General features: G+C 40.6%; 1 protein-coding gene across 1 annotated transcript in view; it reads left to right on the top strand.

Moving 5' to 3' along the window:
- Nucleotides 1-19,251, top strand: part of MUC19 (mucin 19, oligomeric) — a 56,812-nt gene that overhangs the window by 27,260 nt on the left and 10,301 nt on the right. The window contains exons 17-30 of the mRNA XM_044423264.1: nt 213-339; nt 3,097-3,343; nt 4,252-4,304; nt 4,711-4,811; nt 5,951-6,102; nt 7,723-7,861; nt 8,490-8,594; nt 9,299-9,493; nt 11,626-11,865; nt 12,432-12,588; nt 15,567-15,692; nt 15,970-16,111; nt 17,796-17,827; nt 18,548-19,249. Coding sequence (XP_044279199.1) covers nt 213-339; nt 3,097-3,343; nt 4,252-4,304; nt 4,711-4,811; nt 5,951-6,102; nt 7,723-7,861; nt 8,490-8,594; nt 9,299-9,493; nt 11,626-11,865; nt 12,432-12,588; nt 15,567-15,692; nt 15,970-16,111; nt 17,796-17,827; nt 18,548-19,249 — 2,518 coding nt within the window. The remainder of the gene's footprint in view (nt 1-212; nt 340-3,096; nt 3,344-4,251; nt 4,305-4,710; nt 4,812-5,950; nt 6,103-7,722; nt 7,862-8,489; nt 8,595-9,298; nt 9,494-11,625; nt 11,866-12,431; nt 12,589-15,566; nt 15,693-15,969; nt 16,112-17,795; nt 17,828-18,547; nt 19,250-19,251) is intronic.

Consider the following 19,251-nt stretch of genomic DNA (forward strand, 5'->3'; position numbering starts at 1 on the left):
AGATAGGCTTTGTGACCACCAAATGTAGATCAAGTGTTATAATTTTTTGCTAGAGGATCTGCTCACTTCTTTTCTAGTCTACTGAATAGCCTCTTATTTTTCAAGGCATTTTGTGAGCCGCACTAGCTCAGTCTATACTAATTGAAGTTACAAAATAGTAATAAACAAAGCTTTCAAGAAAGGAAATGGACTGTGCTTTATCTATCTTGCAGAGATGTCTGATATCAACCTGTGTATGTGAAAACGTCGAGGATTGCTTGTGCACTGCACTGGGAAACTATGTCAAGGCATGTGCTAAACATGGAATATACATAACTGACTGGAGAAAGGGAATTTGTGGTAAGATGAGAGAGGTCTCACGGAAATCACTTGAACCTTTGGAATGGTGGCTTGAAGACACTGGCTGTACAACTTCTTGGATATGATTCCACCTCATACTTTCTGGCCCTATTAGAGAGAAAGGACCATGGCCATTCAATATAAGTGACTGCCAGCTACTAGGCCAGCGGTCGGCAACCCGTGGCTCCAGAGCCGCATGTGGTTCTTGAACCACTCTGCTGTGGCTCCGCCACTCAAAACGCGCACCGGCACAGCCACTGATCTGCTTGAAGCTCCCAGTGCTAGCTAGTTAAGTAAATCAGCTAGTTAAGTAAATCGCTACATTTCTCTGCTAAACAAGCTTCCTGCAGGCTCTCATGTTACACAAAACACTGCTGAAAAGATTCTCTTTGTCCCAATGTCATCTCCTTCATCTGAATGTTAAAAGCTGCCCTTGGGACCTGTCACAATTCACATCACTTGACTGTTTATCTGCTAATCAGTCACTAAACACACCTATATCTCCAGCACAGCCGCTGTTCTGCGGACCTGCACCGATTTACTGACCCCCCCACCCCTAGGCCAACCATGGATGAATTGAAGAAAAGAAAAGTTTCTGAAGAAAACCAAATGATTAATGATACTGGGTAGATTCATTTGCTTTTACTTCTGACAAACTTATGGGGTTTGCTGTTTAATGCATACAGCCCTTTAGCACTGACTTTGACTCTTCAGGAAGCTGTTCTCCTATGCAAAATATATGAAAGGAGTCCTACTAGTTTATAATGTAAGATTAAAAATAACAGTTTTTAGTGACTGAACAAGAGCTGCAGCTAAATCATAATGAAGATATATATAGCATTAAGGTAAAAAACGATATATGCAGTGTTATCTTCATTTTAGATGTCAGAAGGGTTTTGCAGCTCCTGGTGTTTTCTTTTGTGTGGGAAATGGGTCCAAATGGCTCTTTGACTATTAAAGGTTGCCGACCCCCTTATTCTAGGCCATATGAATAACAGCTTCTACCTGTTCAAACAAGTTCAGCTAGGCTCAATTAGTTCTGAGGGCTTGGAAGTAATCAAGTGTAAGGCACAATAGAAACATGCAAATTGCTTCTTTCTGCAATAGCAGTGTAAGCTTGGACTCTTGTAACTGAACCAGTGAGTTTTATTCAGATTGAAAAAGTTATAGGATCTAGGGCCAGATTCTATTCCATACATTTCGTTTCTATTCTGCGCATTGGCCAGAGCTCTCTGGGCAGTTTGCAAAAATCAAGACCCAAAATGTAGCATAATTAAAACGTAATGACTAGACTTTGATAAGACAATAAATGACACTCAACTTTTGACTGTGGAGTGAGCATTATTGTTGAATCTGGGGCTATTGTTGAAATGTGGATTATTAACCCAACAGTGCTCACAAGCTATGGCTTGGTAACCATGCTATGCTATACTAGTCCATAGCGAAGTTGCATCTAATCCATTGCGACCCCATAGACAACATTTCTCCAGGCTCTCCTAGCCTCCACCATCCCCTGGAGTCCACCTAAGCTCACACTCACTGCTTTGTAACCATGAGCAATCCATAAGGAGAACCCATGATTTGTTGTTTAGTTGTGAACTTTGGGTTGTTCACCGTGTTTGTTAGCTCTGCTGGATTGAGACAACATGATAGCCCACAGTTCAACAACTCGTGATTTAGCGACATCCCACACTCAACCCCTATTTTGTTGTCTGAACCCAGTCGATGTCTTTAACAATTACAAAATATTAAAACAGCCAAAAGCAAGTGGCTTTCCAATAGTAGGACCTAGTAAAGCATCTGACCTTATATGCCTATTATATTCCATCAGATCCTTGGAAACACAGTGAAGTCTTAATCTAGTGCCTAAAAAATAACAATGTTGGTGCCAGTCAGGCCTCAGCAGGGAGAGCATCCCACAATCAGAAACTGCCACAAATAAGGCCCTCCTCCTTACTGCCATTCTCCAGGTATTCCTAGGAGGAGTTACTCAGAAGAGGCTTTCAGGTGTTGATTGTGGCAACTGGGTAGCCTTATACTCATTGCATTTCCAGGCTATGTAAGGCTTTATAAGTAAAAACTAGCCTCTTGAAAGGCTGAGAAACCAGTGCAAGTTGGCTAGAACCTGTGTTATATGCTAAGAACTTCTGGTCCTCACTATCAGTCTGGCTTCCACATTTGTGCAAACTTTAGCTAGCAGCCTGTCTTCAAGGGCAGTTCCATATTACAAACATTCCACAGATATGCAGTAAGAAGCATAAGCTACTGTAGCTAGGCTATCCCTGACTGAATAATAGCCTAAATGGGCCACCTGCTAAATCTTGTATAAGGCAGTCCATTCCACATGACTCTTTCACCCTGTACTGGCATTTAGAAGTGTTGCCACAGGTCAAGCGAACTCAACATAAATTAGCTTCTGACACTCAATCCAATTGTAGTTACAACTGTAGAGCCCAAAGCAGTTCTTTCCACTTCTTGTATGTTAACTGATTCAACTCAGGAGAATGCATGAGATAGATTTGCTGGTGCTGCTGGGGAAATACAGATTAAACACTGTGCAGTCACATGCTAACCTGAAAGAAAATCCCATTGAACTCAATGGGGCCTACTTCTGAAGAGACATTCAAACTGATCACTTATGGAACCCAGTTCAAACTTAGTTACCAATATTTTAGAAGTATTACATAAGATGCTCTCTCTCTCTCTCTCTCTCTCTCTCTCTCTCTCTCTCTCTCTCTCTCTCTCTCTCTCATATAGAGGAAGTATGTAAAGAAGGAATGGTCTTCCAGTATAATGCAAAAGCCTGCAACACCTCTTGCCGTTCCCTTTCAGAGAGGGATTTGAGCTGTGATGTAGAAAATATCCCTGTAGATGGATGTATTTGCCCTAAGGACCGATATTTAAATAGCAAAGGGGAATGTGTTGAGCAGGATGTATGTGATTGTTACATGGATAATCAGGTGCTGACATCAGGTCAAAGTATTCAGTTGGGTAATTACATGTGGTAAGTATATAGTCTTGCACTTTAATAATTTTGGGTGCAAAATAGTTGCTGTTTGATGTACACAAGTTAGTTTATTATTTACCTATATAATATACATACTGTTGTAATATCTCTAAGTTCTCATTATGTTTTTGATTGTATTTTGAATGTTTAAATCTTTTTCTACTGCTCAGAGAGCTTTGGCTATTGAGCAAATATAGAAATGTAACAATAAATGTAATGAAATAATATATATGTAAATGTATGAGAGCATGTAAACAATAAAACTATGAACATATGTATTTGCTGAGCAGCACAGGGGCTGCCTTTCTGCAGTCTGGTCACAAGTTACTCATAACAGGTTGGATCCAGAGATTTTGTCCATGGCCAACAGCAGGGAGAAACTTTCCTGTCCCGTTCGGTCCCCTCAACTCCTAGAGCCCCACCTCCAGTGTTCCTGAATGGTGTTGGTTGTGCTATAGGAGTGTGAAATGGAGGGAGGTGTTTATGAAAAATGCAAGTGGAGCTGAAAACATCTCTGACTGATTTGCCTAATTTTTTGGAAAGTCCTCCTTAGCTGTCCGGGTGACAACCCATCAGACTCCTAGTATTGCCAATTAAATGGTAATGTGCAGCTGATCAGTCTTCCTTAACTTTGTGGTAAGAAAAAGGATGGAAAAGATAGAAAATATGGAAATCTTACAAATGGCAGACAACAGTGTCTGGAACACAAAAGAAATTCCATGTCTGAGGCCATAAAAGCCTTGACTGGAGCCACCCCTCTGTTCATTTATAAAATCCCTTTGTTCATATTATGGGAATCCAGGTTTCCAGGTTCTTATGGAAGACAGTGTTTTCTTGCCTTCATGAGGATGGTCTCAAGGCAAGTAGCCTAAATGCATTTCTGTTTGTTTGTTTACATTTCACAGTGTTTGTAGAAGAGGGCAAATTCTTTGCCATGATCCTTTTGACCTCAGCCCTGGTAAGTGATTATTTACCAGAGAATTAAATTACCAAAGAATGAATATGCTAAATCATATCACACTGTATTCCAGGGAAGAAAAAACCTTAAGACAGATAGCGGCTCCCTCCCCATTCCAGCCAAGACCTGGGAAGATTAAATGACCCCTAGAGTTAACTATAGTTACCAGGATTGGAATAAGCTAGCTTTGACCAATTTCAAACTATAGTTTCATATCTTAGCTTGTTCTAACACTGCCACGCCTAGATTCCAGGTTGGACAAAATGGGAAAGTCTAGTTATTTAGAGGCTTCCTGCAAAGGGATGGGGCAAAGGGCCATTCAAACTGGGACACTTTATTAAAGGAACAACTTTTCAAAAATGAAATATTCACATTCAAATCATATAATCCAACCTTTCTTCTTCAGTCACCTGTACAGGTGGAGCCGAATTTGTCAGTTGTTCTGACCCAAACGCAAAGAAAAGAATTGACAGAACATGCAGTGCTCTGAAGATGCCTCAGATCTCTGTAAGCTGATTTCTCTGGAGTTCACAGTTCTCTCTAAGAATTGATAAAACATGCAGGGCTCTGAAAATATCTTAGTCCTCTCTTTAAGGGAGAACTCTTGAGAGCTTAAAATGTTATTATTTTCTTCAAGCTGATCCAGATTGTACCTCTCTGAAAATTCCAAAATAAAAGCAAGAAACAAGCAACTTTCATACGAACCTGCCAAGGGTTTATCTTCACTGGTGTGCTGCTAAGATCACAAGCGTTCATAGGCGCTAGAGAGAGTGGCCTTTTCGGTGGTGGCCCCACCTTATACAATTCAGTCCCAAGAGAGATACGTCTGACTCCTTCTGTGGCATCTTTTTAAAAGCTTTGAGAAGAAGTTTTATTGTATCTTCTGCTGCTACATTTTGGAACTTTATTTTATCTGGATTATTTTAAAAGTGTATATATTTAATGTGGTTTTATAATTTGTTGCTTGAATTTTGCCATTTTATAAACTCAGTTGCCTGGGAAAGGCTAACAATGTGACAATGGGTTTTCAATGGGTTTTGTGTTTTGGCATAGCAATCCTAAATTTGCGTGCAGATAAGTCAGAGAATTTTGTATGCTGCGGATCCCATGATAGCAATTCAATAGCATGATGTGATCCTTCCAATGCCATTCCAATAATGTATCGTGCAATTTTAAGTGTAGATTTTGTGTCAATGTGTTTGACCTTATGATGGTTAAAAACCTTTTAGTCAATTTCACAACCAGTGATGTTGCAATTCCAAGTGATAGTGGTTTTTTTAAATCCATCTAGGCTGTTTTATGCTAGAGTAAGGAGTTACATAACCTTTCCTGAGTTCAAGACCAACATTACCCACTGCATCATAGTGGGTATTTTGTTGGTAATAATAATATTCAGGTGTACTTTGTTGTACACATGTACCAACAAAGGAATCTGAATTGACATTGAATTTATACTTCATCGTAGAAGTAATTAACAAGTCCATGCTTCACACATTGCACAGTAAATGTAATATACAACCTTAGCAATGCCAACCATACAGTCATGTATGACATTCAGAACTTCTAGTTTCAAAAGCTATACAAGTTTTCATAGAAATAGTACAGTAGAAGAAATGCTTCTCTGAATTTGTACACTTTGTATACAGATGGACTTGCCCTGCAAGCGTGGATGTTTTTGCCCATTAGGCAAGGTTCGAAACTCCAATGGGGTGTGCATTCCGGCAGTACATTGCCCATGTTCCTACAGCGGTCGGACATATAAACAAGGGAGCTCAATAAAAGTGGAATGTAACACTTGGTAATGTTGACTTTTGGATACTTTTTTAATTGGGGGACTGTATTTATATGTATTCTGAATGAGTTGAGAAGACACTTTGTACAGGTTTACAATGTTGTATGTATATTTGCATGCCATTGTCAGCCAGGTTCTCTTTCCTTTTGTAACTATTTTATTTGAGTTCAAATATATCACCTTTCCCTGCTCTTCTCTCCCTCTCCCTCTCCCTCTCTCTCTCTTGCTCTTTCTCTCTCAATTGATCAGTTGCAATCTGCATTGTCTTTATCCCCTTTTCTTGTATACCTGAATTTACTATGCCATAATTGATCTTTGTGAGTCTAAGACAATGTTACATATTTGATGGTTTCTTTGTTATTTGTATTTTGTTGACTTTTTCTTTTATAAAACCTGCAGTTCAGTTCATTTCTACAAATATTAACTTTTGATTTATCCCATTTGATGGTTGAAGAGATAGCACTTTTTCATAAACAAAAAAGGAACAAAAGGATACACTCTGAATGCATACAGTAACAAGCAAGGATAGGGCTGGATGGGACCAAAGTTCACATAGTCCAAATATTTCACCAGATTGAAGGTTACCCACCCATCAATCCACCCATCCTATGTCAGGTCTGTAGAATTTGTGGCATTCTCCAAGGCAGATGCAGTCTACCAAATGTGTTTTCTGGCCTGGCAAATGCTTGAAAATGGTCCTGTTTTCTGCAGCCTTAAACAAGCTACAAAGCTAGGAGGTTTGTCAAGCCCTTGGTCAGCCACAGGTTAAGCAGATGTGGGCTGTGCAAACCAAGACGTACTTTCCATGTAGAAAACATGGGTGCAATGCAGAAAGTCAGCTGCAAATAAAGCAGTTGCGCACCCATTTTAGCAAGACTGTCAGAAGCCCACACTATGAGAGCCCACTTTCAAACCTAGGACCAAATCTGTCCAGGGACCAAAGCCTGGGGTTTTGCCATTGGTCATCATGCTTTCCTCACTTTATCAGGTGTCTCTCACTTCCCACTGCCTATCATTTAGTGGTTTCCTGGCTTTTGAATATTTTCTTCCTCTTTCTGGAAGTTTGAAATGCCCCTCCCAAGGCTTAGTAAGAGGTTTAAGCTAAAATATACTGGCATTTAGGGAATTTTACCGCCAATCCTTTTTGGCCTCATCACCTTTGGCCTTTAGCATAGGCTTGCCTTGAGCCCAAGAGCTTGGGAGCAATCAACAGCACATTTCTGGGGGTGGAGGGGATGGGATTGTGTGGATATTCTATGCATAAGGTAGACCAATAGGTCTTCCTGCTGCTGTCCATTTATGTCATCAGTTCCTGCCACCTTGTGCTGCAGGATATCCATGTAGCTAGCCTGCTACCCAGCAGGCACTTTGGTCTTTATCTGTGCAAAAATATTTAATATTATAATTGTGTAGTGGGAATACAATACGTAAAACAGAGAGTAACTATGCCAGTCCTTATTGCACTGATCTTTAAAGCCAATAAATACCTTGTTGATTTAAGCCTAGAGTTTCTCTGTGCTTATAATCAGTATAGTGATAAATATGTAACTAAAGTATTCAATCTCACCTTAGAAGATACACATGATTTTAATGTTATTGTTAACAAACTGTTCTTATTTATCTCAGCAAGTGTGTACAAGGATCATGGAAGTGTACAGAAAATAAATGCCAGAGTACTTGCCACATCTATGGAGATGGTCAAATCCAAACATTTGATGGGAAGTGGTACAGCTATGATGGACTTTGTCAGTATGTACTTGCTGAAGTAAGCATATTTTTGGGTTTTCTTCCATGTTGAGTATTCATAAGATGCTGCTTTCTCTATATAGAGTTGTACTATAACTTGGAAAAAAGTGCAGTGACTATTATAAGAATGGACAGATGCCTGATTCCAGGAAAAAGAGCTTTGGTATTGCTTTGCACCCTTCGAGTAAGTCATTTGTGGTACTTTCTTCAGGCTCAGTTACGCAAAAAAGGTATTGTTGAATCCATTTACTGAAAATGCACAAAATGAGAGAATAACCCGCAGGCTGCACTCTCAAAACAGACACTTATGCTAGCATGAATTCTAACAAGCATTTCTATCATGCTTCTATGGGCAAAACCCAACTCAAGCTATTCAAAACTGTTCTTATCCACCCACCCAACCAACCAACCAAAATCTTGAACTATGGAATTGTTTGAACCGATCATCTGAAACTAAGGAACTTTGTAAAGCAGTTTGTGATCGGCAGCAGGAGGGTCAGCTGCTCGAAGGACACCTTGGACACACCTAACGTAGCTTTGTCCATCCTAGTCCTTTGTCACTATCACTAAACATTGTGGCAGTGAAGTCTGTTTGGTCTAGAGCAGTTCATTCAATACATAAATGTATGCATATGCATAACTTACAGGATTATTGTGGTAAAGAAGATGGGTCATTCCAAATCCTTACAGAAAGTGTCCCATGTTGTGATGATGGAGTTACATGTTCAAGGAAAATCACAGTGATTCTACAGGTAGGACTGCTCTTTCATTTCCTCTGTTTCTGATGTACATAGAGTTATACCCAGTGGATACTAGATCAAATCAAGAAAAAGTTTTTCCTAGCAGCAAAAATAATGCAACTGAGGCTGTGGTACTTTGGATACATTGTGAGAAGGCAAGACTCACTGGGAAAGACATTCATGCTGGGGACAGTCTAAGAAAGAAGAAAAGGAAGACCAGTGAGAAATGGATTCCCTCCATAAAGGAAGCCACAGCCTTGAATTCAGTGCAGCTAAAAGGGGATGTCATGGATAGGACATTTTAGAAGGCTCTCTTCCATAAGTTCACCATAAATTGGAGACAAGTTGATGGCGCTTAACAATGGCAGCAACAAAGTGATGCCATCCGTGCACAAGACAGAATTATCAAGCAGGTTTGTCCAAACCCTTGAAGTTCAGAGAGGTGCAAAGAAAACCTAGCAAAAATAGCTAGGTGGGGAGGCAATCAGAAACAGTCCCAGGAGCTCCAGCATGGTAATTGATCGTTGCAGGTGGAGGGCAGAGAATAGAACATTGTGTGGAATGGAGAGTACGTAGACCAGCATCTCCTAGGAGAGTATGTAGACCGGCATCTGTTGCAGCAGGTGTCACCTGTTCTTTCTATCAATAATTTCCTGGAAGATTATCAATGTCCTAATCATAAAGGTTGCTTTTTTTCTTTTAAAATATAATTTCAGAATGCCAGCCTTGTCCTAGAAGATGGAAAAGTCATGTTTATTAAAGATGCTGGAAGTACACAATGTGAAAGAGATGAACAACCCTACACTGTACACACTGTTGGACTGTATTTGATTATCAAATTTTTGCATGGATTAATTTTGATTTGGGACAAAAATACAAGAATAACTCTTATAAAAGAGCCAAACTGGAGTGTAAGCATAATATATATAAACTTTAAAAAAAATTACTGTTTACAATTTATTCTGTATTTTATGACTAGGAATGCTGCATTTTCACCCAGTAAGCAGTTTTTCTGGTTATGCTAGGTTCAGGGCTTTTTTTGTCATAGAATGCACTGGAGCAGCGTTCCGGCACCTTTTTTCGATGGATTTTTCCACATGCTTTTGAATCGCCCTGTCGGGTGTAGCAGGTTGGCAGCAAAATCATTAAAATAGTGCATGCGGGCTGCTTGTGTGTCCGCGCCCGTTGTGATGCTCGGCTTTTGACGCTGCTTGATTTGTGATTGGTCATGTGGTTGCGCGCTGAGTGCTTACTGTGGGCGGTGACCATTATGTTTCATCACACAGTGTTGGTGTGTGTAGAGTGATTGGCTACATGCAAAAGGTAAATAATTTCTTTATTTTAAAGGAAGTTGGTGAATTAAAAATCTTTTTTTAATTTTTAGTGTAAAAGTTTTTTTTTTCATTTAAAAATGAAAAAAAAACTAATTACTTCTCAACCACTGGTCCTGCTAATAAAAGATTACCCTAAAAAAACCCTAAATAAAAAATTAACAAGATGTGAGTTCCGGCACCTTTTTTTTTTTTTTTTACAAAAAAAAGCACTGGCTAGGTTTGTATATTCCAAATGACATTATTCAAAACTAATTCCTTAATCAATTTTTTAGAAGGTATGGCAGGAAAATCTATGAACACCGTGGTATGGGGAATACAGCTGTTGTGTGAGTAATGATACAACAGCCTCATATTAACAGAAAGAGGAATCACATTGGTCCAGCTTCAGTTGAGCCACCACACCATAATCAGACCTGGCTTGTGTAACCCGTGCACAGTCCTCTCCTTTCACTCACACCAGGGTTGTTTTAGGACTACATGATTCAGGATTCACCTTTAACATGGAATCACCATGTGGATGCAATTGTCTGGAGGGCGCTACTGAGTTTCTTCTGCACAGTACTCCCTGTCTTCAATAACTCCCTCCCAGAATCTCCAGTTCTGCAAACAAGGCATCTTCAAGATAACGGTGGCTGCAGCAGCTGCTCATGTATGTAGGGTTTTGACATATAAAGCCCTAAACAACTTGAGGCCAAGATACCTGAAGGAATAGTAATTCTCACATGTTCTTACCCAACCACTTCAGATTGACTGTGGAGATCCTTCTTAGGGAATCACCCCTAAAGAGGTGAAGGGATAGCAAAGGCAAAGGAGAAGGGCCTTTTTGGTAGTTGCACCTGATCTATGGAATATGTTCCCTAGAAAAATATACCTGGAGCCTTCATTGCTATTTATATGGCACCAGGCAAAGACATTTATATTCACCAGTAATTTTAAGAATCACTGAATTAATATTTTATATTTTAAGAAATTTTAATGATTTTATCACCACTGTGCCTGACGTAATTTTATCCACTGTTGTAGTTATCTGTCAGAATATGTTGTATTTTATTGTATTTTACTTTATGAATTTTTATTGTATGAATTGTTGTTATAGGAATTTTATTGTTACACATTTGTTTGGGATTGTACACTGCCCAGAGAGCCTTGACGGGCTAAGGGAGTGGTTCATAAATGTAATAAATAGATGGATAGATAAAAGAGTGCTTGAATATCAAGTTGATACTTTAGGCATGACTTTTTAAAAAATCTGTGTAAAAGAGAGGGGTGCAAAATTTGTTCTTAAAATAGTAGGTGTTTGCTCATCTCTCTGGCAGTGATTTCACAAGGTAAAGATTTATGACATCTTTACTTCTTTACTGTAGTAATAGTAGCAGCGATGATGATGATGATGATGATGATGATGATGATGATGATGATAAATCATCCTTATCAATTATATGTTCATAAACAAATGGACTGAATGCCTATTTGTACCCCATAAGTGGGCCAGAATGGAGAATGGTTCAGAGGGAGATGTCATCTCCATCAAGCCAACTAGCACGGCTGTTGGGCCAAAGGTAGGACCATGCTGCAGTTCAGCCAGAGAGTAAGCCAGACTGGACTACCATACCATACAGACACCTTGTTAGACATTTTTGCTACCTGGTAGGAGGGGACCAGAGGTGGTCTAGGTGATGCCTCACAACATCCTTCTGTTTGCAATACAGAGTAATGTATGTGGCCTTTGTGGAAATCATAATGGAAATCTTCAGGATGAATTTACTACCAGGCAAGGTTCTCTGGCAGCCGGGCCATTGGAATTTGGCAACAGCTGGAAGACTGGCCCTGAATGTTCAGATACAGTAGTAGAGTCTTTTCCATGTGATGCAAATGCATACTGCAGAGACTGGGCTGTGAGAAAATGTGAAATAATTAGAGACTATCGATTCAGGGCCTGCCACAACCGGGTAAGTCTTGCTCTTTACCAAAGGTTTCCTGGTTGGGGTGCAGATGGTGGCCCAAGAATGCCTTTTGTATGGTGGTAATTGGGCCCTCCATGCAGGTCTTGTAGCCTGGGGGACCAGGTGGATCAGGATTTACCTGTGCAAATGAAAGTGTGCTTTTCTGCCACATCCTTGTCACAATGGTCCCTCCATTCTCCTGGAAGTGGCTACACGGAGAATCATGCAACTCTGCTGTGGGTTTTACTGTATCCCCAGTAAAATCATGGGGTTTACTGTATCCAAAAAGTCCCCAAAAATTGTGCAGAGGGACTGTCTGCAAGTGGAACCCCTTGCTCTCATAGTAGTCAGATCCTGAATGCAACCCACACTATATCCCACACTATGTGATTCTTCAGCATTTCTTAGACAGACAAAGGAGCCTGCATATGAGACAAATGGATGGTATGGTTGCATATATGAATGGCGGGCTCACATATGCATGCTATGGTATGAGAAGAGGTACTCACAGTCACAAAAGCTGGGACAACAAGCTTCCCAAAAATAATAGTACTTCGGTTTGTTCTCCTTAGGTGGACCCCACTCCGTATCACAAGGCTTGCATTGAGGAAGCTTGTGCATGCACCATGGAAGGGAAATATCTTGGATTCTGTACCGCTGTAGCAATGTATGCAGAAGCATGCTCAGCAGTTGGGGTCTGTGTATCCTGGCGCACTCCAGACCTTTGCCGTAAGTGAAACTAATCGTGGAACGTTAATTCATATGAATTACTGCAGGCTGAAGATAAGAGCATGGATTAGGAGCCATTTCATAATCTTGGGCATGGCACTCAGCCTCATAGAAACATAGAAACAGAGCGAGTCAGAAGGGGCCTCCTGGGCCATCTAGTCTGACCCTGAGCTCTAGCTGGCTCCACTCATGACATGCATACCACATGCATGTCTAGCCTATCCTTGAACACCCTCACCAATGGGGCCTCAACCACCTCCTGCGGAAGCCCATTCCATACCCTCGGGGTCCTAACTGTCAGGAAGTACTTCCTGGCATCCAAATGGAACCTTGGCCCCCTGAGCTTTGCTCCGTTGGAGCGCGTCCTGCCTTCCTCTGCAGGGGAGAACAGGTCTCTACCCATCTCCATGTGACATCCCCTCACATACCTGTATGTCGCCAACAGATCCCCTCTCAGTCTTCTCCAGGCTGAAGAGACCCAGTTCCCTCAGTCTCGCCTCATACAGCTTTCCCTGCAATCTGGCCACCATCGTTGTAGCCCTACGCTGCACTGAGTCTAACCTGGCTATATCCTCATCTCTTACATCTGCACTCTGGATATGATTAACAATAGCTTACCTTTTATTAGGCATAAGGAACCTCTGGCCAGTGGGTCAGATATGGCCTCTGGGAGTTCTCCATCAGGTCTCGCAGCTTCTCCCCCAAGTCCCTGGCAGGGAAAAGCTGATACGATTGTTCTTAAAAATTAGGAGACTTTGGTCATATAGATTCTTATATAAACACTAAATTATTTATTAGGAGGAGAATGGGAGAAAGGCATAAAAACAACAGCATATTCATATTTCAGTCCCAGGTCAAGTCCTGGAACTTTTTCCAAGAATGGAGAACACAGTACTATGTGATATTTCCTTGAAGACTGAAGCATTGCAGAGAATTTTGCTGTGTACATGCACAATTCTCCTTTTATGGTTTTATTCCCTCTCTCACATTTGATTTTTTTTCTGGGAGGGGTGGTGGGGCAAAAGAAGCTGAAACAAGCTGGTGGTGGTTTTTCATAAGACCAGTAATGCCAGCGTAGTTTAGAGGATGTGTTGTTGGACTTCAGCCTTGAAACATCTCTATTCAAGAATTCTTATTTTTACAGGGTAAAAGTAGGTATAGGCATTTATAGGTATCACTCAGATTTCAAGTAAGTTATCAGAAAAGCTGTTCTCTGAGTAACTGACTTATAATGTGAGACATCAAATACAATCAGAGATGGCAAATATGTGACTGGCAGGTAACAGCATAAGCACTATTTTGATAATTTGATGTCATTAGCAACATAATCCTATGCACACTTACCTGGGAGGAAGCTCAGCTGAACAAAGTGCTTACTTTTGAGTAAACATGCATCAGTTTGGTTCTGTGACTGAATTCTGTAGGAATAAAATGATTGGACCAGATCACAACTTTGATGCTATATTAGTCAATATAATTAATGGCTTATGTTTGTCTTTTTTGGTAGAATAGACCTAAATTGATTCTGCTTGTGTCATATTTGTATGCAACTTGCATCCTCAAACTTTTAAGTGTCTGTTTGGTTTTCTTAAAATATTTATAATCAGAAGGACCTTGTGATAGGTCATTTTTTAAAAATATTATGACTCACCCTTTCCCTGCAGAAAACCCAAGGCAACTTACCTAATCCTCATCCCCATTTTATCCTCATGACAACAACTCTGTGAGGTGAGGCTGAGAGTCTGTGACTGCCCCAAAGTTACCTAGTGAGCTTCAAAGCTGAGTGGAGACTAGAACTCGCATCACCTGAATCTTAATCCAACACTTTAGTCACTTTGGAGTCAAGCCTGTACTCCAGCTAAGAGTCACAGTCCGTTTTATTAATTATTATATTTCTATCTTGCATTTTCCCCCTCAAGGAACTCAAAGTGGCTTACATAATTATCTTCCTCCTCTCAGCCTCATCCTCACAACAAACAAACCCAGTGAGGTAGGTTGGGCTGAGAGCCTGTGAGTTGTCCAAAGTTAGTTCCATGGCTGAGTGGGGACTAGAACCTGGATCTCCTAGTCCCGCACTCTTAGCCAGTACACTCGGAGCTCATTTGGGAGGTCAGGTCATAACCAGGGAACAAGTCAAGAACAGTTCTCAGCCTGAACCTGCAGTGTCTACATTTTCCTGATGAGGAGAGCCAGCAGTCAAATATGGTGAGCTGAGCCTATTTTGTTAAGAAACACTGATTATTTCTGTGTTATGAAAAAAATTACCTGCTAATTACTGCAATTCAAGCTGCTGCTGGAAGCCCAAAAGCAACCCACATCCTTTTCAGGACAGTGGACAACAATATATGAGGTGTGGTGGCCAATTTCACATTTCCAGGAAAGAGAACACAAATTTGTACTACAAGTACATGTGCTGATTTATATGTATAGAGGAAAATGTAGAAATAATGGCTATAATTTAAACAGAAATAAAATGCATCTCATTATTGTGGAGAACACTATGTCCAGGTGACCTGTGTCCTTTCTCAGTCTGCTATCCTGATGCTAACTGTCAATATGCCTTTTTCTCCCTTCTTTTGATTTATTTAACCTGGGCTTAGACTGGGCAGCACTTTGAATGGAAAACCTTCCTCAGTAAAGTTGGACACCTGATCGCTCCTAATTTGAGGTGTACATATGATGCATTAAAATAACAAGGACATTCAGCTGCAAAGGTCTCTTTGCAACCTGTGGGCAAGCTCTGTGTCTATACCAAGAGAAGGGGTGAAGGGGGGATCAGTATTTAGGTATACAAAGGAAATTTATATACCAAAACAGTAATTAATTTGACTACTGATAAATGTGGTTGCTCTCACATGACCTACAAGTGTAGCTCTATATAAAATGTAAACATTTGTTGAACATTCTGTGTTTATCAAAGACATAGTAAATACTGCAGCAGTTCCAGAACTGACTTCTGACATAAATTCACATTTTAGCTGTCTACTGTGATTACTACAATGCACCTGGGCAGTGCAGTTGGCATTATGAGCCTTGTGGGACTGTGACAGCCAAAACGTGTAAGGATCAAGTGATCGGCAGGACTCTGCCATCTGTTTTGGAGGGTAAGACCCACCTTATATGTTTGGATTGTTTAGTTTGGCACTAGACTGAGCCATTTTACTGCTCTTTGGAGTATTTTCAGTTGAACAATTTTACTTTGATTTAAGAATTGCAATGGTTCCTTTGATGTCACCATCACCAGAAGTAGTGCTTAAAGCAAGGGAAAAGGCTTGTGTACATCTCTACATTGAAGATTAAACAGCAGTGACCAGTGACTTTTTCTATGAAGGAGCTGTGACTGCGCTTCTGAAACCAGCTTTTGATATTCTTGACACCTAGGTTGCTATGCAAAGTGTCCCAAGAAAACCCCCTATCTAGATGAAAACACCATGAAATGTGTCCGCTTGAAAGACTGCAGTTGCTACTACAATGATGTAATCATTGCTGGACAAAGCATTTATGATGACTGTGGAAGACTCTGGTAAGTCTGTTTTTTCATTTTAATGTCCCACTACACAAACTATACAGCTTTCCTTGCATCAGGGCTCCCGAAGCTCAGTCCTGAATGCCAGATCCAGCCTTAAGGGGCTCCAGAAGGCCTTGTCCCTTTTCTGTACTCTTCCTAAGGCTTCATTACTGGCAGTAAGAGCTGTAAACTAAAACATGCTGTTATTTTGGGGCTGTCCCTTTGTCCTTGGCTCCACCTACTTCTAGAATATGACACCCCCACAGAATTTCTCTGAGATGTAATTTGGATCTCGGGTTGCAAGAATTTCTGCATCCCTGTTTTAAGTGTTATCCCAGTTTAATTGAGAGAGCCAGTGTGGTGCAGTGGTTAAGAGCATGGGACTGGGACTCAGAGGATCTGGGTTCTAGTCCCCGCTCAGCCATGGAGCCAACTGGGTGACTTTGGACTAGTCACAGACTCTCAGCCCAACCTACCTCATGGGTTGTTGTTGTGGGGATAAGATGGAGGAGGAGATATAAGCTGCCTTGAGCCCTTTGTAGGAAAAAAAGGCAGGATATAAATCGAAAAATAGACAGACAGACAGACAGACAGACAGACAGACAGACAGGGAAGTTTATCTACTATGCAAGACCTGGTGCTGTCTTCTTACATGCAATCAATGTCTCATATAGACAAATGTTGGGAGGCAGCAAATAACAAGTTTACTAGGCTAGTAAGCTGTGTAGAGTTTCTTCTATAGGTGACTTATGGGTTGTATCCGATGGTAGCTTTGCACCCATAGACAGCATTTCTGTTCGCACAAGGTAGAACACCCAATTTTCTCTCATTTTTCTTGCCCGTGACAGCCTTCCCACTCCTGAAAAAACACAGGATTTGGTGCAGAATGGTGCGATAGGCAGGAAGGGCTTAGCAAAAACTGAATACTGTCCTTGCACAAGCTTTTCCTGCTAGTGCCAGGATCTCCAATATGCTGCAAAAGGGGCACTATGGATAACTTCCTTAGCACCTACCAGATCTTCCTGATCTCCTTTAAAGATGTGACTAATTGAAACACAATTGAACAAAAACACTGGCCTCCAGTGTCATCTTTATTGCCAATAATGCCTCTGGAACTCGCTTGGGTACTCCTACCCATGGGAAACAGGAAAAGGCTGTAGCAGTAGGTGTGCAAGGATATGTTTAAAACAATTCCATAGTAGATATATATTTGTTTACAATATAAATTGCCTGACTGCTCTTTTACCAGATTCTTAATAATTCATTATGTTTTTATTTGGCTCCAGCTATTTGGTTCAGTATGAGAGTTTGTGGTATGATTTTATTCCCCCCATCCTGCTGAGGAAGTAGATGTTTAACTGACCACAGTCCTATGCTACTTTCTAAGTCCCATTGAATTCAGCAGGATTTACTTAGAGGCAGATTCATATCAGGTGTTGTCTTTTTCTTTCTGGATTTCTGTGCTTTGTATTGGCACAATTTAAATTGATCAACAAGATGGAACAGAATTTTCCAGCGCAATGTAAATAACTTATCCTTACTATAATATGTAGAAGCTATGTTTGTCCTTGGAAACCTGTGACTTCAGTGACAGTGATTATGTCTTTATTGGCAAGATTCCCTTTATTTTGTAAATGTGGTATTTTGAGGTTTTTAACCTGTGAATATTTTCATTAATTTTGTTTCATTTTACATCTAGTGTTTGCAAAGCTGGAAAGTTGGTTTGCTCTCGTGAGTACCTTAACTGACATGTCTAAAGTTCAGTTACTTTTTATTAATCTTGTAGAACTTTGTTATCATTGTCTTTAGGAGATGTTACACTGCAGAACTGTAGTCTTGTGCTTCCAAGGAAGGTTATTAATAAAATGTGTTGGGCATCTCACTATTTTATAAGGACATTTTGGTTCTGGTTTTGAGGTCATGCCTTTTCCTTTTCCTTCATTTTTGCTTCCTTCTCTTTGGTTCTGCTTCTTCCTTTCCTACATAGCAAAAGCAAACAACACTAAAACCTAATTATTAAGGAATCTGATGATACTTTCAGTCTGCAATCAGATTACCACCTACCTAGGAATAACTCTGTTGAACTCAATGGTACTTATTTCTGGGTAAATGTGTCCACATTTCACTGTCACAGACCTATTACTTGCAGTAGTATAGAATAGATTATCATAATAATGGATCTCTTAGAACAGCAATGTCAGATCTAAATAGAGATCTAGTTATGTTCTTATCATATCGATTATTATACTTACCTTGACATTTATTTCATACTGGAGTGTGTGTGTTTCAGATCTGTCATATGATTATTTCATATTTTTGTTGCCTAACCAAAACTCACTTCTTCCTGTGCTTTTTCATACTCTGTTTTTATGCCCTTTTCATATTAGTAATATATCTGTATACTTCCTTACCTACAGTATATCTTACATTCTGCTATCTCATTTTATCCAGCTTTCCCAGTTCCAGAATTCAGTGTGACACCAACTTTGAAAAAGACAGAAACGACAAACACCACCAAAGGGCCAGTTTCCACCAATATTGTACTAACTACAGGAAAAGAGTTTCAACAAGACACTACTGGTTTGCCAGGTGTCACTCAAGTTACAAGGGCTGGGTGGAATAAGAGTAGCACTGGAAGTACCAGTGAAAGTGCTAGAGTGAGAGGATCAACTGAAGCTGTGAGGCATACCAGTACAGAAACAGCTGGATTCCCTGAGCCTTACACACACAGTGCACACACAGAGCATACAGGAATTGGAAGCACAACTGAAGGCATGGAGAGTGTCACTACAGAACACGTTGCATCTACCAAGCGCTATACTGGAATCCCCGTGAGGACCCCTCCAGCTTTCGGGAGCAGGACTGGTGTCACGAGCAGAGTCACTGAACGTGTAGGCGTTGGAAGCTCAACGGAAGGAATGGAGACTGTTAGTATGGAAGGATTTGGATCCACCAAGCGCTACACTGAAATCCCTCCTAGGACCCCACCAACTTTTGGGAGCTGGACTGGTGTCACGAGCAGAGTCACTGAACGTGTAGGCGTTGGAAGCTCAACGGAAAGAATGGAGACTGTTAGTATGGAAGGATTTGGATCCACCAAGCGCTACACTGGAATCCCTCCTAGGACCCCTCCAGCTTTCGGGAGCAGGACTGGT

This window comes from Varanus komodoensis, unplaced genomic scaffold (genome assembly GCF_004798865.1).
Source record: "Varanus komodoensis strain SLA01 unplaced genomic scaffold, ASM479886v1 scaffold13_3, whole genome shotgun sequence".
NCBI lineage: Eukaryota > Metazoa > Chordata > Lepidosauria > Squamata > Varanidae > Varanus > Varanus komodoensis.